At 44.2% G+C, this 24,976-nt stretch overlaps 1 protein-coding gene and 1 pseudogene across 1 annotated transcript in view; both read left to right on the forward strand.

Moving 5' to 3' along the window:
• LRRC2 (leucine rich repeat containing 2) overlaps window positions 1-24,976 on the forward strand; it is a 108,838-nt gene that overhangs the window by 19,881 nt on the left and 63,981 nt on the right. Inside the window, exons 3-4 of the mRNA XM_058172661.1 lie at window positions 11,451-11,652; window positions 13,809-13,965. Of these exons, the coding sequence (XP_058028644.1) occupies window positions 11,451-11,652; window positions 13,809-13,965 (359 nt within the window). The remainder of the gene's footprint in view (window positions 1-11,450; window positions 11,653-13,808; window positions 13,966-24,976) is intronic.
• Window positions 7,209-7,556, forward strand: LOC131192982 (small ribosomal subunit protein eS26-like; annotated as a pseudogene).

Here is a 24,976-nt window from a genome sequence, read left to right on the forward strand (position 1 = left end):
AAAAAATCTTAGCATTTTAATCAATTACATCTCAGGAAAGTATTGTTTTACAAGATGTCAGTAGCGCCAGACATTCTTGCCTCTTTTCATGTTGCATTGTGTATTGTTCTCCATTGTGCCTCAAACTATTTGATTAATTGCAAAGGAGGTGAAAAGCTTTCTCTCTCTGACAACATGCAATTTGGAATGCTAATAAGTACCATCAGGAAAAGAGACATAGGACCAGGTCTGGTGCTACAAATCTTCTCAGTCATCTAAGCAAGTGAAAATTAATGAGTGGTTAACAGCAAAGGAACTTGGAAGTAACCTATGTGGATTAAGCGATTCTAATGTTTGGAATTTGCTCATAATGCTTAAAAATCCCACTTGTGATTTGGTTGCAAAACAAGCTTTTACAGCATTGGTTTATTCCATTGTTTGCCCATTAAAAAAATCTTAGCATTTTAATCAATTACAAAATAGATGTGAAGCAGCATTTTAAATCACAATGTGATGTATTATTGTCATGTTTATATTTTATGCCTGTTTTGAGGCATAGCCCTCAAGATTGGCTTACCTAATATGAAAATAAACACGCACTGAAAAACAGAATGTTAAGATTTGTGGTTGCAATTCTGTTTTACGATAAAATTGAAGGGAAATTTGTCTTGCCCCCCAAAAAATAATAATCCTTGTTTTAAATCCAGAGAGAGAGTTCAGCCCACTCTCTTATATGTAATCGCAGAGACAGAGGAGTTAACTTTGCAGAATAGTGCCTGGCTCAATTGGTTAATATCTTTGATTTGTTAATCTTGAATAGTACCTGGGAGAATAATATATCTGAATATTATGCTTTCTGGAAGTGAGATTCCCATGAAATGATAAATATGATTTTTAATTTCAGAGTTGGTTTAGTGACCACTTGACTTTAAATTTACATTTGGTTTCAAATGGGCAAATTATATATACTTAAAAAATCTTATTGCACTGAATAGGCCTCTAGTCCTGGAATACATTTGTGTAAAATGAACTGAGAAGGTGGAAAGAACATGGAAATCTATATATAAATCTGGCAAGGGAGACAGTTTGTACAATTCTTTAATTAAAGTCCCCCAAAAGGATTCTTAACACAGTTTGTACTATTATTACATTTACTGATTTGCAAAATTAAATGAGCTCTAGCAAAAGGTTAGCCAATTATGGTTTGATGAGGAATGTGCAAAAGGAAAGAACTCTTTAATTGAACATTTGCAATTAATATTAGAATAATGACGGCCCATTACTCATGAGCAAAGGAAGAGAAAAGAATATAAAGCTTTGCTAAAAAAGAAAAAAAAAGATATGAAAGGTGTTGGGTCAAAATCACAGCTCCCATCTCTGCCTCCACATAGGAAGTTGTAGTCTAAAGAGGCACAGATGGACTTGCCAGATTGACCATCTGTTATCTCAGTTGAAGCTACTAAGTTAATATCACCACCAAAGAAGGGAAAACCTCAGGAAGTGGCAGTATCCCATCTGAGTTGTGAAACTCAAATCTTCACTAGTCGACACCCATTTTGGTGGTTTTGTTCATGATCATAACCTTCACACTGAAAAATCCCACCAAATACAATAACTCTATTATTGTCCCCATATTTAAAAAAGGAGCCAGGTCCAATCCTTCCAAATGTCTTCTGATTATTATAAATAACCTGCTAGTTACTTGTTTTGGAACCCAGTGGTCTGGAAAGCATGATTGCTGAGGAACAGACCAGGTTTGGTATAGGATAGGGACATCAACTAGGTTTTATGACGTTGCACCACAAAATTTGGTGGGTTTCAAATTTTTTTACTACTGGTTCTGTGGGTGTGGCTTGGTGGGCATGGCATAGCTTTATCGGCGTGGCTTGATGGGCATGGCAGGGGAAGGATATTGTAAAATCTCCATTCCCTCCCTACTCTGGGGGAAGAAGACTACAAAATCTCCATTCCCTCCCCACTCCAGGGGAAGATTACTGCAAAATTCCCATTTCCTCCCAATCAGCTGTTCCCAAAGGTGAATTTTAGCAACAGGTTCCTTGGTTGTGAGCTCTGTGCCTTTTTTTTTTTTTTGCTTTTTTTTTCTGCCTCTGAAACTCTGTTTCAGAAAAAAACTTTTCTGCCTTTGAAAGCCTTCAAAACAGAACTTCAGAAAAAAAGCCTCTGAAGCTCTGTTTGGGGACTTCTTTTCTGAAGCTTCTTTCAGTCTCTGAAACCTTCTCCGTTTGAGAAGCTGCGTGGGCTACATTTGGCATATAAGATGCACCCAGATTTTCACCCTCTTTTTTGTGGGACAAAGGTGCATCTTATACTCCCAAAAATACGGTAGTTCAAGGTCTTCAAAGCACAGATGAACAAGAACATACCTGAGCACCAGGGGTGGGTTCTACTTACCTTTACCACCAATTTGCATTGTGCCCGTGCGTTCTTATGCAGAAGAGTTTTGATGACATTTGGGTTAGTGGGAGGAGCCTCCCGCCAGTTTTACTACTGGTTCTATAAAGTGGTCCAAACCGGGGGCAACCCAAAAACTGCTGAGCACCAAAACCACGAAGAATCACTGGTTTTTTTTTTTTTAATTTGCATTTATATCCCGCCCTTCTCCGAAGACTCAGGGTGGCTTACACTATGTCAAGCAATAGTTTTCATCCATTTGTATATTATATACAAAGTCAACTTATTGCCCCCAACAATCTGGGTCCTCATTTTACCTACCTTATAAAGGATGGAAGGCTGAGTCAACCTTGGGCCTGGTGGGACTTGAACCTGCAGTAATTGCAAGCAGCTGCTGTTAATAACAGACTGCATTAGTCTGTTGAGCCACCAGAGGCCCTTAATATGCTTTCTTTCTTTTTATATTCTGCTGTAAAGGAAGCCTTATAATCGAGAAAACCAGATCCATCATATAAAGAGCATGAGACAGGCTGAAGATGATTCAGATGCATTTGGCACGTGCGCGCGCACACACGCATTATTAATTTGATTTGACATATTCCATAATTTGCTCATAATGCTTAAAAAAATCCCACTTGTGATTTGGTTGCAAAACAAGCTTTTACAGCATTGGTTTATTCCATTGTTTGCCCATTAAAAAAAATCTTAGCATTTTAATCAATTACATCTCAGGAAAGTATTGTTTATTTTTACAAGATGTCAGTAGCGCCAGACATTCTTGCCTCTTTTCATGTTGCATTGTGTATTGTTCTCCATTGTGCCTCAAACTATTTGATTAATTGCAAAGGAGAGTGAAAAGCTTTCTCTCTCTGACAACATGCAATTTGGAATGCTAATAAGTACCATCAGGAAAAGAGACATAGGACCAGGTCTGGTGCTACAAATCTTCTCCAGTCATCTAAGCAAGTGAAAATTAATGAGTGGTTAACAGCAAAGGAACTTGGAAGTAACCTATGTGGATTAAGCGATTCTAATGTTTGGAATTTGCTCATGGATTTGAGACATTGCAGGAAGAACCTCTCTCTAATATGTAGGATAATCTACATCCCCATTTATCTTCTTGAAATCAGTATTTCTGAAATGAGGATTGAGGTATCTATATGGGCATTGGATTCTCTAAAGAACATGCTGAAAAACTAGATGAAAACCATTCAAAAAGACAAAATTACCTTACAAGAACTCCATGAAAAGATTGGATGTGGATGAACAATACCTTTTAATTGCTGGAACTGTGACAGCTATGTTTGAGCAAATGGCAGTAATCTGTAGGAATGTAGATGAGCTGAAATACGTATGTGAAGTTTTGGTAATACATATAATGAAGATCTGAACTAGCTCCCAAAGGTAAACATTCTAACACCCTGATTATTAACAAAAGAGCACTGAACCCTTTGATTAAAATGTAGCATATCCCTGAAGGGGATGGGAGAAATTCCTGCTTCTTACAACCAAACCAAATAGCTGTTGTGGTCCACCAGCAGCCTGCAGTTCTAGCAGCAAAGTCAGACAGTGAGGAGGCTGGGGAGGACCATGGGCCAGTCCTGGAGTCTGGGAAAGGCCCGGATGAGGGCTTTGCGTCAGAGGCAGAGATGGGGCCAGGGCCATCTGGGAGCGATGTGCAGACTCTGGAGCCTCCAGAGGTGGACAGCAGAGAGACAGGGGAACAGGAGGAGCCTGTTCCTAGTCCACACATGCAAAGAAATGCCAGAAGGCAAGAGAAGCTAAAACAAAAAGGATATGTAAGTATCGGGAGTAAGGCCAGGAGATGATTGGCCCCTCCGATAGGCTTAAAAGAGCAGCAATGGCTCTTGGGCTCTTTATAGGAAAGCAACGTTGCTACATTTATTTCTAGCTGTCATCTCTTGTTTCTGAAGTTCATGGGCTTTGCCAAGAAAAGCCTTTGGCAGCGTGCCAAAGAGGACAAAGGTTTGTGATAAGGCCAAAGGACTTTTTCTGAAGGATTTGTTTTGGAATTAATTTGGACTAAGCTGAGAATGAAGTAATTCTCAACTGTTCTAATAAAATATGTTTGGTTAGGACTGATTGTGTCTGGTAATAACTACTTGGGCCTAAATCACAACAATAGCATAAAGCATCACTTTTAGCAAGACAAAGGAAAACAGCCATTTAAGGGACTCATTATTTACTTTCTAAGCAACTTCTGAATTGCAGAATATATTCAACTAATCTTAAACAATTAAACAAATGGAATGCTTTTAAAAGTAAAAAAAAAAAAAATGCTTTTAAAAGGTTCTGGCAATTAGGCAACTCAGATGGGATCGCCAGAATCCTTTAAAAGCATGTTTTGTATAACCTCTTCAGCCAAGAGGCTGCAAAAAAAATGCTTTTAAAAGGTTCTGGCAATTAGGCAACTCAGATGGGATCGCCAGAATCCTTTAAAAGCATGTTTTGTATAACCTCTTCAGCCAAAAATGCTTTTAAAAGGTTCTGGCAATTAGGCAACTCAGATGGGATCGCCAGAATCCTTTAAAAGCATGTTTTGTATAACCTCTTCAGCCAAAAATGCTTTTAAAAGGTTCTGGCAATTAGGCAACTCAGATGGGATCGCCAGAATCCTTTAAAAGCATTTTTCTACAACCTCTTAAGCCAAAGAGGCTGTAAAAACTGCTTTTAAAAGGTTCTGGCAATTAGGCAACTCAGATGGGATCGCCAGAATCCTTTAAAAGCATGTTTTGTATAACCTCTTCAGCCAAAAATGCTTTTAAAAGGTTCTGGCAATTAGGCAACTCAGATGGGATCGCCAGAATCCTTTAAAAGCATGTTTTGTATAACCTCTTCAGCCAAAAATGCTTTTAAAAGGTTCTGGCAATTAGGCAACTCAGATGGGATCGCCAGAATCCTTTAAAAGCATGTTTTGTATAACCTCTTCAGCCAAGAGGCTGCAAAAAAAAAATGCTTTTAAAAGGTTCTGGCAATTAGGCAACTCAGATGGGATCGCCAGAATCCTTTAAAAGCATTTTTCTACAACCTCTTAAGCCAAAGAGGCTGTAAAAACTGCTTTTAAAAGGTTCTGGCAATTAGGCAACTCAGATGGGATCGCCAGAACCCTTTAAAAGCATTTTTTCTACAACCTCTTAAGCCAAAGAGGCTGTAAAAAAACTGCTTTTAAAAGGTTCTGGCAATTAGGCAACTCAGATGGGATCGCCAGAATCCTTTAAAAGCATGTTTTGTATAACCTCTTCAGCCGAAGAGGCTGCAAAAAAAAAAAATGCTTTTAAAAGTAAAAAAAAAAAAGGTCTCTAAAATGCTTTTAAAAGTAAAAAAAAAATATGGCCATGCCGACCCAGTCATATTACACCTGCCCCCCCAAGCCATGCCCACAGAACTGGTAGTAACAAATTTTACATTTCTGCTATGTAAGGATATGTTTTAAAAGATGTCAGTTCCAAATATTGAGTCAATAAATACATTTACAAGTGGAAAAAAAAAATGCTTTTAAAAGGTTCTGGCAATTAGGCAACTCAGATGGGATCGCCAGAATCCTTTAAAAGCATGTTTTGTATAACCTCTTCAGCCAAAAATGCTTTTAAAAGGTTCTGGCAATTAGGCAACTCAGATGGGATCGCCAGAATCCTTTAAAAGCATGTTTTGTATAACCTCTTCAGCCAAGAGGCTGCAAAAAAAAAATATGGCCATGCCGACCCAGTCATATTACACCTGCCCCCAAGCCATGCCCACAGAACTGGTAGTAACAAATTTTACATTTCTGCTATGTAAGGATATGTTTTAAAAGATGTCAATTCCAAATATTGAGTCAATAAATACATTTACAAGTGGAAAAAAAAAATGCTTTTAAAAGGTTCTGGCAATTAGGCAACTCAGATGGGATCGCCAGAATCCTTTAAAAGCATTTTTCTACAACCTCTTAAGCCAAAGAGGCTGTAAAAACTGCTTTTAAAAGGTTCTGGCAATTAGGCAACTCAGATGGGATCGCCAGAATCCTTTAAAAGCATTTTTCTACAACCTCTTAAGCCAAAGAGGCTGTAAAAACTGCTTTTAAAAGGTTCTGGCAATTAGGCAACTCAGATGGGATCGCCAGAATCCTTTAAAAGCATTTTTCTACAACCTCTTAAGCCAAAGAGGCTGTAAAAACTGCTTTTAAAAGTGAAAAAAAAAGGCATGAATTAGAAACGTATGTAGCATCTTTAATAAACAGCTGCCAAAGGCCCTGGTGATACTAGATGAAGAATTTAATGCTAGGATTGGTACAAATGGTTATGTGTTTTATGAACAGTGTAACTGTTACCTTTGGCCCATATTTTTTGTTATCTCTGTGAAGAAGGCAATGGCAAAAAACTTCTGAAATCTTTCCAAGAAAGGACTTGTCCAATAGTCAACACTGACTCAAAGGCACACAGATACTCATACAATTAAAAAAAAAAAGTGTGTTATAATTCTTGGAAACCCTTATCAACACAAAAGCAGCTGTCAGGAATGTGAGACTGGTGCTTTCTAGTGAATTGTTTTCCATGAAGGCTACTTTAACCCCATGTTTTAATTATAATCGACCTAAATTGAACTATGTTAAGGCTTTATTTTTGCAAACCACTGGGGGTGGATACTAATTTACTTAACATGTCCATTTATGTGATCACCCTCTCCCCAAGGTAACTCTGGGTGGCAAACCTAGTTAATACATTTATATAACAATAGAAGACAGAAATATGCATATTAACACAAACAAAAAAGCATATGAAAATAGCAACTGAGTTTTTTTTCGCCTCCTCACCGTCAAAATGACCAGGAAGAGAAGAAACAACGGCCGTGCCAAGAAGGGTCAAGAACATGTCCTGCCTATACACTGTACCAACTGTGCCTGTTGTGTCCCCAAGGATAAAGCTATTAAGAAGTTTGTCATCTGAAATATTGTAGAAGCAGCTGCAGTCCGAGATACCTCTGAAGCGAGTGTCTTTGATTCCTACGTGCTACCAAAACTCTATGCGAAGCTTCAGTATTGTGTTAGCTGTGCTATCCACAGCAAGGTGGTGAGGAACTGATCCCGTGAGGCCTGAAAGGACCACACTCCTCCTCCCCGGTTCAGGCCAGCAGGTGCTGCTCCGAGACTACCCCCTAAGCCTATGTAACAGGGATGAAATGCTCCCAGTTCGGACTGGATTGTCCGATCCGGTAGTGATGGCGGCGGGTGGCTCAGAAAACTGATAGCAAAAATCCCTGCCCCCCCGCCTATGGCCAGCTGAGCTGTGCGATCATCAGAGGTTTTTTTTACATTTAAAAGTATTTTTTCTTCAGCCAAAAAAATGCTTTTAAAAGTAAAAAAAAAAAAGCCTCTGATGATCACGTGGCTCAGCTGGGTTTGCCAGAACCCTTTAAAAGCATTTTTTCTACAACCTCTTAAGCCAAAGAGGCTGTAAAAAAACTGCTTTTAAAAGGTTCTGGCAATTAGGCAACTCAGATGGGATCGCCAGAATCCTTTAAAAGCATGTTTTGTATAACCTCTTCAGCCGAAGAGGCTGCAAAAAAAAAAAATGCTTTTAAAAGTAAAAAAAAAAATATGGCCATGCCGACCCAGTCATATTACACCTGCCCCCCCAAGCCATGCCCACAGAACTGGTAGTAACAAATTTTACATTTCTGCTATGTAAGGATATGTTTTAAAAGATGTCAGTTCCAAATATTGAGTCAATAAATAAATTTACAAGTGGAAAAAAAAAAATAGCAACTGAGGACAAACTTATCTGTAATAAATAATACTGTAGAATCTCAACTAACTTCCCAGCTTCCCTGACTGGGAGAATAGCCAGATCTTTCCCAAAATCCCCCAGAGAGCCAGTTCATTTGCTGAAATGCATGAAATTTCGGGCAAATCTGTAACGTGCAACTAATTCAGAGCTTCTTGTGGCCAATTTCTGCCTTGTTTTGTTCTGACCTCTTCTCTAAGCATTGCTGCATTTTGAATGGAGTTCCAGTTTATTCTGCTCTAATGTATATTTGCTTGCGCAAATTGTTAATGTTTCCTCCAAGAATCTCCCTCCCACCTATTCATTCTCTTCGTAAAAGTAGTACTTTCATTTACAAGTCTTTTCTTTAAATCTTTATGGTTTGCTAGCAATTGTGGCTTATGAATAGCTTATGAAGAATGCTTGACTCGCTAGAGCCTATTTTTATTCAGTAATACTAGGAGGACATTTGATCACTTATCTTAGTAAAGCCCGCGCAACCTCTTCACCATTGTCCTGCTTGCGGGAATTCCCTTTTGCACTCTGACCTTCACGCTGCAAAGTCCTTCTCACCAAGCTATATGTCAAAGGGGACCTTTGGCTCTCATTATTTAGAACTGTTACTGCAACATCATTTTGTTTTTGGGTATCAAAGTGCTTGGTAGAAATAGGAAAAGAAAGTAGCCACGAGAATAGCAGCCAAATCTTATCAGCTGCTTTAATTTGTGTAGCAGAAAGAAGCAATGCACTACTACAAGGTCATCTTTCATGATTATGTGACTCCAGACTCATGTTTAAATGACTTTTAGGCCCTTAAGAATTGCTCAGAAAATGTACCCGTGTGCCTTTAGTGTTTCTGTCTAGTCCTTGGTACAGAAAGGCAATATATACATCTAATAAAGGAAGAAATAATCTTCATATGTTTACCCACAACTGACAGCTCTTTCATTCACGTTGCTACTGCACATATCAGGATAAAATTGGTTTGGGAAGAAATAAAGATAAGGAGGGATAGCTTAGAAAACAGCTTTCTAATTCAATCCCAGAGATGGATGAAAAGCAAGAACCAATCACCCACTGACATCAGTATAATTCAACTTTCTCAACCTGGCGCCCTGCAGATGTGTGGGCTTTCAGAACTCCCCAATCCCCAAACCCATTGATGAGAATCTAGGCGTTCAAATTCGTACGGTTGGATGACACCAAACTTGGAGAATACTAAAATAACGTATGGCTGGTATGGAAAAGTAGTTCAGGGTGCATAGGATTAAAACTTAACTATCTCAAAAATGTCCTGGAACTTCTCAGGAACTGATTGTGCCTTCTTAATGCCAATTGATGTAAATGCCTCAGGAAGAAATGATGACCCTCTTGGAACTTTTGTCTTTAGCCAATCAGCATAAGACCTTTCTGACTATCTCTTAAGAATAGGAGATCTCCCTTCCCTGCCCTTAAACCAGGGGTGAAATCCAGCAGGTTCTGACAGGTTCTGGAGAACCGCTAGCGGAAATTTTGAGCAATTTGGAGAACAGGTAGAGGAAATTTTTCAGAGAACAACTATTTCCAGAGAAATAGTTCAGAGAAATGGCAAATACCCCAGAGTGGGGTGGGAATGGAGATTCTGCAATATCCTTCTCTTGGAGTGGGGTGGGAATGGAGATTTTGCAGTAGCCTTCCCCTGCCATGTCCGCTAAGCCACGCCCACCAAATCACACCAGGCCACCAAGACACACCCATAGAACCAGTAGTAAAAAAAATTGGATTTCACCACTGCCTTAAACCACCTCTTTAGCAGCAGAGGAGAGGATACAAATTCCTTTGAGTGCTTAATGAGCCTTTCTTGGTGAATTTGATGTAATTGAAAATTTGGAGAAGGTGGCATGTGTGTGGGGAGGGAGGCAGGAATAAAATGAAAATGTTTTCATTTGTACTATTTCAGGATAAGGCAAGAATGGGATATTATGCTAGACTGCAGAAGAAAAGGCATTCCACAGGCTACATATTTGAATAATGGTTTCATAGATACTAACAGCATCTTAGACAAACTTGAAAAGAACTCACCATTGATTAAGAAGATTGCCTTGCTGAATGACAAGGAAAGAAGCAATGCACTACGAGAAGGTCATCTTTCATGATTATGTGACTCCAGACTCATGTTTAAATGACTTTTAGGCCCTTAAGAATTGCTCAGAAAATGTACCCGTGTGCCTTTAGTGTTTCTGTCTAGTCCTTGGTACAGAAAGGCAATATATACATCTAATAAAGGAAGAAATAATCTTCATATGTTTACCCACAACTGACAGCTCTTTCATTCACGTTGCTACTGCACATATCAGGATAAAATTGGTTTGGGAAGAAATAAAGATAAGGAGGGATAGCTTAGAAAACAGCTTTCTAATTCAATCCCAGAGATGGATGAAAAGCAAGAACCAATCACCCACTGACATCAGTATAATTCAACTTTCTCAACCTGGCGCCCTGCAGATGTGTGGGCTTTCAGAACTCCCCAATCCCCAAACCCATTGATGAGAATCTAGGCGTTCAAATTCGTACGGTTGGATGACACCAAACTTGGAGAATACTAAAATAACGTATGGCTGGTATGGAAAAGTAGTTCAGGGTGCATAGGATTAAAACTTAACTATCTCAAAAATGTCCTGGAACTTCTCAGGAACTGATTGTGCCTTCTTAATGCCAATTGATGTAAATGCCTCAGGAAGAAATGATGACCCTCTTGGAACTTTTGTCTTTAGCCAATCAGCATAAGACCTTTCTGACTATCTCTTAAGAATAGGAGATCTCCCTTCCCTGCCCTTAAACCAGGGGTGAAATCCAGCAGGTTCTGACAGGTTCTGGAGAACCGCTAGCGGAAATTTTGAGCAATTTGGAGAACAGGTAGAGGAAATTTTTCAGAGAACAACTATTTCCAGAGAAATAGTTCAGAGAAATGGCAAATACCCCAGAGTGGGGTGGGAATGGAGATTCTGCAATATCCTTCTCTTGGAGTGGGTGGAATGGAGATTTTGCAGTAGCCTTCCCCTGCCATGTCCGCTAAGCCACGCCCACCAAATCACACCAGGCCACCAAGACACACCCATAGAACCAGTAGTAAAAAAAATTGGATTTCACCACTGCCTTAAACCACCTCTTTAGCAGCAGAGGAGAGGATACAAATTCCTTTGAGTGCTTAATGAGCCTTTCTTGGTGAATTTGATGTAATTGAAAATTTGGAGAAGGTGGCATGTGTGTGGGGAGGGAGGCAGGAATAAAATGAAAATGTTTTCATTTGTACTATTTCAGGATAAGGCAAGAATGGGATATTATGCTAGACTGCAGAAGAAAAGGCATTCCACAGGCTACATATTTGAATAATGGTTTCATAGATACTAACAGCATCTTAGACAAACTTGAAAAGAACTCACCATTGATTAAGAAGATTGCCTTGCTGAATGACAAGGAAAGAAGCAAATTTATTTTTCAACTTTCAGGCGAACACTGGACAGTAAGTATATTATCTGAATTACTCTTTGCTTATGCCCATTGAAATGGACAGATTTAAATTTGTCTGAACCTTGTGAGTCATTAATTTTGTCTCTGCTCCCTTTCTTTCTTTGTATAAATGACACAGCATATATTTGATTTTAGTAGATGCTCCAACTCCTTAATATTTTCAGTTTTATCTTTAGCAACCTAGTATTGATATTGATATTGATATCTTCTCAATAGTAATGACACCAATAAGGAAAGACAGAGGTTGATGCCATGGCTTCTTTTTGCACAAGAAGAACTGACCTTTCTAGAAATTGAATTACAGTGTATTATATTTCTCACAATTGCTTGTTAACAGTAGAAGTGACAGTGCAGCAATGGCTCCTTTGTTGCTAAAATAAAGTGTGTGACATTTCACACATTTGACATGCTATCAGGATCCTAGCAGCTGATAATACCTTCTCTACCCCCTATATATTTTCTTTCTTTCTTTCTTTTTTGGTCAAGCAATCTAAACAGAGCCATCTTTTGGAGTGTTTAAAAGGTAAAGGTAAAGGTTCCCCTCGCACATACATGCTAGTCGTTGCCGACTCTAGGGGGCGGTGCTCATCTCCGTTTCAAAGCCGAAGAGCCAGCGCTGTCTGAAGACGTCTCCATGGTCATGTGGCTGGCATGACTCAATGCCAAAGGCGCACAGAACGCTGTTACCTTCCCACCAAGGTGGTCCCTATTTTTTCTACTTGCATTTTTACGTGCTTTCGAAACTGCTAGGTTGGCAGAAGCTGGGACAAGTAACGGGAGCTCACCCCATTACACGGCAACATTAAGGATTCGAACCACTGAGCTGCCGACCTTTCGATCGACAAGCTCAACGTCCTAGCCCCTGAGCCACCACGTCCCTAATAACTTGGAGTGTTTACAACATGGCATCCTTCAGGATAGGTGGGAGCCATTATAGGATATTAAATTTTATCTCTGATAAATTGTCTTGATTTGCTCTTCATTGGGCATCATGTTCCATGAAGTTTGGACATTATACAAATTTATGAATAGTTAATTCATTGTCAGTGGAGAGCAACTAATTGGCTTCCTATAGGCATCTGGGTACTGAAGGTTATAGAAGAATAACGGTTAGGATTAGGGTTATAAGCACAGACAAAAGGATGTATGTTTGAATTCCTATCACAAATTAACCACAGATCAAGGTTTCCATGCCAAGAACTAAGATGATTGATGGATTGATTGATAGTCTAAGCTCTGACAAATTATATTTATTTCTATGGTACAAGAATCTGGAAAGATATTTAAACAATGTTTGTATAACTTTTCCCTTCCCCTTCTGTTATTTACATTACAAATGTTGAAGGTTTGTTGCTTTGTTTTGCTTTGTTTTAATACTCTGAGGAAATATTATCTCTAGAAAGCCATTTCAATTAATCTTATCTAATTAGCTGGAGGGGAAAAAGACACAGGCATGCCCACCAACAAGGGGTTAGTTTCAGGTTTGGGACTATGGCACAAACTGATATTGTAAGAGCACATTGAGCATATCTTAGCTCTGCTTCCTAATTTCTTTTCAAAAATTATTACTAATTTAAATGTATATCAAGTTAAAGTGAAAGTCTTAGCTCAATAGATATGGATATAGTAATTTATGTTGAAATAGTCCAACAGCAAAAGACAAGAGCATATTCATACTCTAAAAAAGAAAAGAAAGTAACTTGCAAAAGGGGATAACGTGACGTCAGGACACTGTAACCGTCATAAATATGAGACAGTTGTCAAGTGCCTGAATTTTGGTCACATGACCATGGGGATGCTGAAACCGTGTGAAAAATGGTCCTAAGCCATTTTTTCCCCCAGGGTGGTTGTAACTTCGAATGGTCATTAATTGAACAGTTATAAGTCAAGGATGTTAAAAGGAAAAGCAGTGCTTCATGCACTGAAAAGTCATTTGTAACCAATGAGTGTAGTTTAATTTAGGGGGTCTCCAACCTTGGCAACTTTAAGCCTGGCGGACTTCAACTCCTGGGAGTTGAAGTCCGCCAGGCTTAAAGTTGCTAAGGTTGGAGACCCCTGGTTTAATTCAAATGGCTTTGTGAAGGAGAGGAAGGTAGAAATGCTACTGTTGCCACATATTCCTTACTGTCCCAAATCTTCTTTTTTTAGGAGTTACCCGACTGGCTGAAAGAGAAAACATACCTAAAAGAATGGCATGTAAACAATACTAAGATCTCAAGCATTCCAAGTTACATTGCCTTGTTTCAGGAACTGAAAATTCTCGAATTATCCAGTAACCAGATTACAGACCTCCCCGTTGAAATTGGTAGGTGTCCTTTTTTCCCCTTAGACATTTATATATTTTTTATTTTTTATTTTTATTTGCATTTATATCCTGCCCTTCTCCGAAGACTCAGGGCGGCTTACACTATGTCAAGCAATAGTCTTCATCCATTTGTATATTATATACAAAGTCAACTTATTGCCCCCAACAATCTGGGTCCTCATTTTACCTACCTTATAAAGGATGGAAGGCCGAGTCAACCTTGGGCCTGGTGGGACTTGAACCTGCAGTAATTGCAAGCAGCTGCTGTTAATAACAGACTGTTCATTTTACCACAATCAATAAGGATTTTCTTTTTTCTTTTTTCTTTTTTTTTAAAAAAAAGCAATTTCGGGATACATTTGATAAACACCTATTTTCACATATGATCATGTGAAATGACAACCTTCACAATCCTGGCATCCTACACATGTGTAGGCTTCAACTCCTAGAATTTCCGGCCCGATAGGTATCAGTCTGGGGAAAAAAAACTGAGCGGGAGCATTGTAATTCACACAAAGGCAAGAAGGTTGATGTTTCTGCATTATAGCTCTGTACTCTTTTATAATTGATCCATCAGGGCCACCTGCCAGATCCATTTACTGAAATGATAGATCCTTCAGACTTCTTCTGAAACAGATATGGGACTCTTCTTTATGGCTAAATTAAAGTGCCAAGTATCTGTGACTAAGCTGGCAGAAAACTATCCTGGTGTAACAATTGATGAGTTGACCCCTCTCCTGTCCAGGCATGGTGCTAGAAAATGCTGCTCTTATTTACTGCGGACAGGGCACATTAAGAAAAGTAATTGTGAGATTATCCCAGCTTTCTTTTCTTCCTTCCCACCAATTCTCACCTGCTGACAGGAAAATATCCACCAACAGAGAACCAGAGAGGTTGCCTTGAACCCTTGAACACACACACACACACACACACACACACACACACACACACACACACACACACACACACACACTCTTCCGTCTCTTTCTTCGTCTCCTTCCCTCTCTTCCTGTCCCTTCTCAATATTCAGAAACCATTATGAAACCAATCAAGAGAGAACCTTAAGTCCTGGGGAAGAATATAGCATTTATTTATTATCCCAACTTTTTAAATATATAACTCAAGGTGGCAAACTTACCTCCCATTTGCCCTACAACAACTCTGTGAGGTAGGTTGAGTTGAGAAAGAATGACTGTCCCAAAGTCACCCAGATGACTTTCATGCCTAAGGCAGACCTAGAACTCAGAGTCCCCTGGTTTATAGGCCAATACCTTAACCACTACATCAAATTGGTTTTTTAGTATTGAGATTCTTCTCTCTCTCTCTGACACACACACACACACACACACACACTCCCCATCTCCGTCTCCAACTCCCTCCCCCCCCCTCCTCCTCATTATCAATCTTTAATCTCTTAGAATTCTTAGCTTAAGAAGAGAGTCAAGTTAGCCCCTCCCAAACTCATTGGGGTATAAGAGGGAGAAGTGGAACTCACCTTCCCCTTAAAATATTCTCTACAGGTAATCGTTGACTTACAACCATTTGTCTAATGACAGTTCAAAGTTACAATGGTACTGAAAAAGTGATTTAGGACTAGTTCTCACACTTGCGACTCTTGCCATATCCCCCAGTCACATGATGAAATGTTGGGTGCTTGGCAGACAACATGTGTTTACAATGGTCGCAGCATCCCAGAGTCCTGGATTGTCATTTGCAACCTTCCTCAGGGTGCTTTTGACAAGCAAAGTCAATGAGGGAAGTCCCCAACAACTGTAGTGATTTGCTTAACAACCATGGCTAAAAAGGTCATAAAATAAGGTACAACTCACTTAACAACTGCCTTGCTTAGCAAAAAAAAAAAAAAAAAAAGGGCTCAATTGTGGTCATCCATTAAGTAGAGAGAGGAAGTGAGTTTAATGAATCTCTAGACTAATAGCTAGATCAATCAAAGCTTGTATTGGTTTTTGGGACTTGTGCAGCCACTGCTGGTCAGCTGCTGGTTGTGTTGATCTATATCTCTGAGCCAAGGATTGGCTTAGAGACTGGCAAGGGGAGAAGCCAGTTTGAAAGAAAAAGATGTTCTTGCATTGTGAAGCAGAATGGCTCTTGAAGACAGTGACAACGGCTGCGATCAGCTCATCTCCTGAAGGTCACCTGATTCTGAAACACAATTGATACAGATTCAGTAGCCCTGTCCTGGCATGTCACTTGCTTAAAAGGGAAACTGTATTTTAGCATTGGAACAGATACCTCCCGGTCCCAGCCCGGCTCCATGCCCAAGCAGGCTGCAGAGGAGGGAGCATCCCCCGGCCCCAGCCCTGGCTCCATGCCCAGGCAAACGGAGCAGCTAGACCCCTCCCCCTCCTCCACAGCATGTGAGCCTGAGGAAAGTTTATTTCCAACAGCTGCTGATTGGAGTGACCCTCGCATCAGAAGACTGGATAGGCGGAGGCAACAGAAGGAAGGGAGAGGCAGGCCTTAATGAGTGCTGAGTCATGGAGCCACACCCCATGGCCTATATAAAGGATCTGCTTTCTGGCAGTCTCTGAGTCAGGCAAAGTCGAACTTATCTTGCTGAAGTCACTTTCTGGTCTCCTGCCTGCTCTGAGGACTTTGCTAGGACTTTGGGCAGAGCTGCAGAGGCAAGCCTGATTCGGATTTCCCTGACCCGGCCATCAGCGGAGGAGTGGGACACGACATCTTGCCTGACTCCTCACACATCTACAAGATGGATCAGCAACAGCTGGCGCTGATTGTGCAGCAGCTACAAGCAGATAACCAGCAACTGCAACAGCAAGTCGCCCAGCTGACTGCTCAACTTGCTGCTGGGAATGCCCCAGCAGTCCAACCTCCTCCTCCTCCTCTTCCTCAGCGCCACAGCCCGGTACCAGTGCCGGAGAAGTTCTCAGGACGGATGGAGATGTTCCCGGCCTTCATGGCCCAGTGCCAGACCTACATGGCAATGCGGCCGGGGGACTTTCCAGATGACCGGGCCAGGGTGGCCTTCGTGATGAACCTGTTGTCTGGCCAGGCTGCGCAGTGGGCCACGTCTTTGGTGCTCAGGGACAGCCCCTTGCTGGCGGACTACCAGGGATTCTGGGGGCAACTGCGCCTAATGTATGAAGACCCCGTGCGGGCCCAGACGACTGCCTGGCGCCTAGGAGAGATCCAACAAGGGCCCTGCCCCCTCCGGGAGTACATCGCGGAATTCCGGTTGCTGTGCCATGATTCGGACTGGAATGACACGGCACTAGCGGACACGTTCAAGAGGGGCCTTTCGGAAGAGCTCCAGGACGAGCTGGCTCGGGTGGAGGCGCCGCGGACCCTCGTTGACCTGGTGCCCCTCTGCCTGCGCCTCGACACCGGTCTCCAGCAACGCCCGTCCTGTCGCCGCCAGCAACCATCAAAGACCGTCGCCCTCCCTCGACCCGTGCTGCCCCCGTCCCGTGCCGCCCTGCGCTTCGTGGCCGCCGCCGAGGAGCGCATGGAGTTAGGAGCGGCCAGGCCTCGCCTGACAGCCCAGGAGCGGAGCCGGAGGCGCCAAGGGGGGCTGTGCTTGTACTGTGGGGAGCCCGGCCATTTCGCCGCCGCATGCCCCAGGAAGCACGGCGGAGCACGTACGCCCGTCCCCGAATCCCGGCCTGGCCAGTCAGGAAACGGGGCAGGCCCGGCCCAGGGGAAACCCTAGGTCGGGCACGGACCAAGCCCCCGCCAGACATGGCCGACGTGGACCCCGGGCCCCCTCAGCACCTGATTTTGGACACCCGGGTGTGGGTGGGTGACCGGCCGGAAGGGATCCCAGCGCATGCGCTGGTGAATTCAGGGGCCACCATGAACTTTATGGACCGGGCCTTCGTGGACCATTTTGGTGTCCCCTTGGTTCCGGTAGACCCTCCGATGAGCGTCGAGACCATCGACGGGAGGGAGCTGGTGGCCGGACCCATTAACTTCGCCACATAGCCCTTGCGCCTCGCCATCGGGGACCACGAGGAGGCGATTCGCTTCTACATGACGGCGGACCTCCACTTCCCAGTGATCCTTGGACTGGCCTGGCTGCGGACTCACGACCCTCAGGTGGCCTGGTCGCGGAACGCCATCTTGTTTCCCAGCCTGCAGTGTGTCGACCACATCCGCCACACCTGCGCCAGCCAGGACGTCTTCACCCTGGCCGTCGCCGTGCCCCCTGAGCTGCAGGACTTCGCTGACGTCTTCAGCGAAAAGGAGGCGGACCGCTTACCCCAGCACCGGCCCTACGACTGCCCCGTGGACCTGCAACCCGGCGCCCCGCTGCCAACGGGACGCCTGTATTCCATGTCCGAGCCCGAGTTGGCTGCCCTCAGGGACTTTCTGGACAAAAATCTGGCCCGAGAGTTCATCCGGCCTTCCAAGTCCCCTCTGTCGGCCCCTGTCCTCTTCGTGAAAAAGAAGACGGGGGATTTGCGCCTGTGTTGCGACTACCGCCGGCTGAACGCCATCACGGTGCGGAATCGCTACCCCCTGCCGCTCATCCCGGAGCTGATGGACCGGCTGCGGGAGGCCTCCATCTTTACCAAGCTCGACCTCCGGGGGGCCTACAACCTGGTGCGGATGCGTGAAGGGGACGAGTGGAAGACGGCGTTCGGCACCCAGTACGGACACTACGAGTACACAGTCATGCCGTTCGGGCTGACCAACGCCCCCGCCGTCTTCCAACATTTTATGAACAATGTGTTCTGGGACATGTTGGATCGGTTCGTGGTGATCTACCTAGACGACATCCTGGTCTACTCCCGGTCCAGGGAAAGTCACCTCCAGCACCTCCGCCTGGTCCTGCAGCGCCTACGGGAGCACCAGCTCTACGCCAAGCTGGAGAAGTGCTTTTTCCTCCAGTCGTCCATCGAGTTCCTTGGGCACATCCTCTCACCCGAGGGGATCGCCATGGACCCGCGCAAGGTGGAGGCCCTGAGCAGCTGGAAAGCCCCGCATCGGGTGAAGGATGTCCAGTGGCTGCTGGGCTTCGCCAATTACTATCAGACCTTCATCCCGGGTTTCGCCACACTGACGGCTCCGCTCACCCAGCTCCTCCAGAAGAAGGTCCCGTTCCGGTGGGGTCCCCCGCAGGAGGAAGCCTTCACGGCTCTCAAGAAGGCTTTTGTCACGGAGCCCATCCTGCGACATCCCGACCCGCACCGGCCTTTCGTGGTGGAGACGGACGCCTCCAACGTCGCCCTCGGAGCGGTGCTGCTACAGGCCCCGGCGGATGGCGGCACCCTTTTTCCCTGCGCGTACTACTCGCGGAAGCTCAACCCTTCCGAGCGCAACTATACCATCTGGGAAAAGGAGTTGCTGACTATCAAGGCCGCGTTTGAAGCATGGCGGCACCACCTGGAGAGGGCCCGGCATCAGGTGGAGGTCCGAACGGACCATCGGAACCTCGAACATCTCACCACGGCTCGGAAGTTGAACCAGCGGCAGATCCGGTGGTCGCTGTTCTTTGCCCGGTTCAACTTCCGCGTCACCTATATCCCCAGTGGCCACAACCGGAGGGCGGACGCCCTGTCCCGTAAGCCGGAGTACCTGAGCGCCCAAGACCCTCTTCCTCCACGGACCGTACTGCCGGCGGAAGCCTTGGCCGCCGCCCGGGAACCGGTGGACTTACGGGCCCGGGTGCGAGAGGCGCAGCGCCAAGACGCCTGGTCTCAGCAGCGGCGAGCGGAGGTGGGCCCCACGTTCCGTGGACATCGGAAGATGACGTACTCAAGTTCCGGGGGCGATTGTATGTGCCCACGGGACCGCTCCGGTCCCTTGTCCTGGCCCAGTGTCACGACAACCCTGCCGCGGGCCATTTCGGGTTTTTCAAGACTCTCAACCTGGTGACGCGGACCTTCTGGTGGCCCCGGGTGCGGCATGATGTGAACCAACAGCAGGACAACTGGGCCAATTACCTGTCCCTGGCGGAGTTCGCATTCAACAACTCCCAACACACCTCCACCCAGACCACCCCGTTCCAGGCCAACTTGGGGTACCATCCGCGGCTCTTCCCTCTGGCGCCCCCGGATTCCCTGGTTCCCGAGACACAGTCCTTTCTCTCCGAGTTGCACGCGGTCCAGCAGATGGTGCGTCGGCAGCTGAATCGGGCGAAGGAGGACTACAAACGGGTCGCCGATCGTTCCCGATGGGCAACACCCCCGCTGGTGGTCGGAGACCGCGTGTGGCTCTCCACAAAGCATCTCCCGTCCGACCGGCGGGCGAAGAAACTGGACCACCGGTTCATTGGTCCGTTCCCCGTCGAGGCGGTCATCAATCCGGTGGCCTACCGGCTGACCCTGCCGCGTTCCATGCGGATCCATCCCGTCTTCCACCGGTCCTTGCTGGTCCCTGAGGCCCCGCCGTCTCCCCTCCGTCGCCCGTCGGCGCCCGTCGCTGTCGACAAGGACGGGGTGGAGGAGTACGAAGTGCACAGCATACGCGACTCCCGCTGGCTGAAGGGGCACTTCCAATACCTGGTTGCGTGGCAAGGGTACGGGACCGAGTTCACCTGGGTCAACGCCTCCGACGTCCACGCCCCGGACCTGGTGCGGGCCTTCCACGAGCAGAACCCGGCCCGACCGCATCCCGATCGTCATCCCCGGGGGAAGGGCCCTGCGGTGAGGGATAGTGTTGTGTCTTGTCCGCTCTCACAGCAGCCGGGGCCTTCTTATCTGCTCCCGAACACGGAGGAATGTATGCCTCCCGGCCCCAGTCCTGGCTCCATGCCCAGACAAGCTGAAGAGGAGGGGGTACCTCCTGGTCCCAGCCCTGGCTCCATGCCCAAGCAGGCTGCAGAGGAGGGAGCATCCCCCGGCCCCAGCCCTGGCTCCATGCCCAGGCAAACGGAGCAGCTAGACCCCTCCCCCTCCTCCACAGCATGTGAGCCTGAGGAAAGTTTATTTCCAACAGCTGCTGATTGGAGTGACCCTCGCATCAGAAGACTGGATAGGCGGAGGCAACAGAAGGAAGGGAGAGGCAGGCCTTAATGAGTGTTGAGTCATGGAGCCACACCCCATGGCCTATATAAAGGATCTGCTTTCTGGCAGTCTCTGAGTCAGGCAAAGTCGAACTTATCTTGCTGAAGTCACTTTCTGGTCTCCTGCTTGCTCTGAGGACTTTGCTAGGACTTTGGGCAGAGCTGCAGAGGCAAGCCTGATTTGGATTTCCCTGACCCGGCCGTCAGCGGAGGAGTGGGACACGACAGGTTGCTATGCATCTTCTTCCTGTGATTTGTGCAAGTGGGCAAATGGTCGCGTTGGTTGATGATCTCTGGAGGACTCGGGACAGAGGTTGTTCCTCTGTCCTGGTCCTATTAGATCTCTCAGCAGCTTTCGATACCATCGACCATGGTATCCTGCTGCGCCGGCTCGGGGGACTTGGAGTGGGAGGCACCGTTCATCGGTGGTTTTCCTCCTACCTCTCTGACCGGTCGCAGACGGTGTTGACAGGAGGGCAGAGATCCGCCCCGAGGCGCCTCTTATGTGGGGTGCCACAAGGGTCGGTTCTCTCGCCTCTTCTGTTCAACATCTACATGAAGCCGCTGGGTGAGATCATCCGTAGTTTTGGGGTGAGTTGTCATCTATATGCTGATGATACTCAGCTGTATATCTCCACCTCTAACCACCCCAACGAGGCTGTTGAAGTGATGTCCTAGTGCCTGGAGGCCGTACGGGTCTGGATGGGGAGAAACAGACTCAGACTCAATCCCACCAAGACCGAGTGGCTGTGGATGCTGGCGGCCCGGTACAGTCAGCTAATTCCATTGCTGAACGTTGGGGGCGAGTCATTGGCCCCCATGGAAAGGGCTCACAATCAGGGCGTCCTCTTGGATGCACGGCTGTCTTTAGAAGAACATATGACGGCTGTCGCCAGGGGGGCTTTTTATCAGGTTCGCCTGATACGCCAGTTGCGCCCCTTTCTGGATCGGGCTACCTTATGCACAGTCACCCATGCCCTTGTTACATCCCGCCTGGACTACTGCAACGCTCTCTACACAGGTCTCCCCTTGAAGAGGATCCGGAGGCTTCAACTGGTCCAGAATGCGGCTGCACAGGTGATAGAGGGAGCACCTCGTGGCTCCCGTGTGACACCTCTCCTGCGCATTCTGCACTGGCTCCCAGTGATCTTCCGGGTCCAATTCAAGGTGCTTGTTATCACCTTCAAAACACTCCATGGCTGAGGACCGGGGTATTTACGGGACCGCCTACTGCCACCAGTAACCTCACACTGACCAGTGCGCTCTCACAGAGAGGGCCTCCTCCGGATACCGTCAGCCAAACAATGTCGGCTGGCGACCTCCAGGGGGAGGGCCTTCTCTGTGGGGGCTCCCGCCGTCTGGAACGAGCTGCCCCCGGGGCTTTGTCAACTCCCCAACCTCCGGACCTTCCTCCGCGAGCTGAAGACACTGTTGTTTCGACGTGCAGGACTAGCTTGAACATAGTTTTAATCTAGGGTTTTTAAATTAGGGTTTTTAAACGGGGTTTCAAATTGTATTTGAAATTTTTAGGCCATTATCGAATCAGTTTTTTAAATAGTTTTTAATTTGTATTGTATGTATTTTGTCTTTTTTTCTGGCTGGGAACTGCCCTGAGTCCTTCGGGAGAAGGGCGGTATACAAATATAATAAATAAATAAATAAATAAATAAATAAATAAATAAATAAATAAATAAATAAATAAATAAATAAATAGTTATACTAGTTAAAGTAGGACATATAGTTGAGAAGTCAATGAGAGAAGGACTTCTCTCTGTAACATGCACTTTCAAGAACTGCCAATTCTTGAAGATATTTGCATCGGGTGGATATAGGAACAAAGGGCTCTATCAATCAAGGACATTAATATAGAGCAAGTAGGAATTAGATGTCATCACGATTTAAAGACCCAAAATATAGGTGATAAAACATCTCTCTTTCTGAATGCATGCGTGCACACACATACACACAAACAAACACATATTAGGTATAACTTGAAAGCCTTTATAATGCCTTGGTAAGGCCACACTTGGAATATTGCATCCAGTTTTGGTCGCCATGATGTAAAAAAGATGTTGAGACTCTAGAATGAGTGCAGAGAAGAGCAACAAAGATGATTAGGGGACTGGAGGCTAAAACATATGAAGAATGGTTGCAGGAACTGGGTATGTCTAGTTTAATGAAAAGAAGGACTAGAGGTGACATGGTAGTAGTTTTCCAATATCTCAGGAGCTGACACAAATAAGAGGGAGTCAAACTATTCTCCAAAGCACCTGAAGGCAGGACAAAAAGCAATGGATAGAAACTAATCAAGGAATGAAGCAACTTAGAACTAAGGAGAAATTTCCTGACAGTTAGAACAATTAATCAGTGGAACAGCTTGCCTTTGGAAGTTGTGAATGCTCCAACACTGGAAATTTTAAAGAAGAGATTGGATAACCATTTGTCTGAAGTGTTGTAGGTTTTTTCTTCCTAAGTAAGGGATTGGACTAGAAGACCTCCAAGGTGCCTTCCATTCTGTTATTCTGTTATTCCGAATAACTTTTATTAGTAAAATTGAGGAAGTCATTTTTAGGGGTTGAAGAATTTTGGATTAAAGAAAAACTGTGGAATAAAAAACATCAAGTAATTCTCAAATTTGCTGCTCCAAAGCCTTCCAAAAATTCCACAACACTTTTTCATGAAATTATTTTGAAATGATTTGGGACATTTTATCTCTTTCTTAAAAAAAAAAGGATGACAAACTGAAATAAAAGTGTATCCTTTTTTGTACTTTGGGGGACTTTTTGAATAATCTCTAGGATCTCTAAGGATCTTGTTTCTCAATTTCTGGTTATTGGTTTTAAAGTCTGCTGCAGTTTTGATCCTCAACTTTTAAAACAATAACAGTGGAAATAATTTGTGTATGTCCATTTTATTTTATAAAGATAATTGCCAACTAGCATCCATGTCTTATGAGCAGACTAGAAGCAAAACATGTTAGAATAACTTTAATGCATAAAAAGCATGAGTATGAGTAGGAAGCAAAAATTGAGCTCCTCTCTTATTGGTATTTTTTAATCTTGGGGATGAAACAAAACAGACTTAATTGATTTATGTGTTCCACAAGGTGGCAGTGGAGAATAAGATAAAAATGCAATCATTCACCAGATTAGATTCTATCTCAAATAGTCTTCCTCCTTCTCTTTAAAAATAATGCACAAGATTATATTATTTATTTATTTGTTGAGTACATATTAGATAATATATATAAGTATAAGCATGAATTGAATACATAAAATAAATACAATTAAAGGGAACATTAGGACAGGGACAGTAGGCACGCTGCTGCTCTTATGCATGCCCCTTATGAATATAAATATAAATATATAAATAAAAATAAAAATATAAACATAAATAGATATAAACATGAATAAATGTAAATATAAATAATAAATGAATAAATATAAACATGAATAGAGATTCATGTGGGTGATTTGCCATATAAAGATGGGTAGTTCTATAAAAACATTTTGCTTGAAGAGTTTCTGAAAAACGGATAGTGGAGTTTATAAAAATTACTACAATGAACTACATTATTCCCAAATCAAATCAGGGTATTTGGTAGAGAAGTGGAAAGACTTAAAGTTCTGCCAGTCTTTTCAAAATCCCCTTCCTTCGCATTAAATGGAAATATTATAAGTGATGTAAAGTCAATGCCCCAAGAGTGGGCAAGGTTCAAATAATATAATTTATTTTAGATAGAAGGGGCATATCAATCTGGAACAGCTGTTACATGTCATACATAAATGGCCTGTAAAGCCACTAAGCAACTGTGGAAGTTTAATTTTTGGAGGTTAAATAGTGTTTGTTCCAAAGGTCTAATCTGCACATCACATTAAGTCAAAACCAAAACTCATTATGGTTAGTGGCTTAATGGTTTGAAGTAATGCTATGACATAATGGATATGGTTGTACATCCGACTAAATCCAAGACAAACCAGCCACATAGTAGCTTAGTGCTCTGTGAAAATGTTAACCGCTTCAATC

Source organism: Ahaetulla prasina, chromosome 2 (assembly GCF_028640845.1).
Source record: "Ahaetulla prasina isolate Xishuangbanna chromosome 2, ASM2864084v1, whole genome shotgun sequence".
Classification (NCBI taxonomy): domain Eukaryota; kingdom Metazoa; phylum Chordata; class Lepidosauria; order Squamata; family Colubridae; genus Ahaetulla; species Ahaetulla prasina.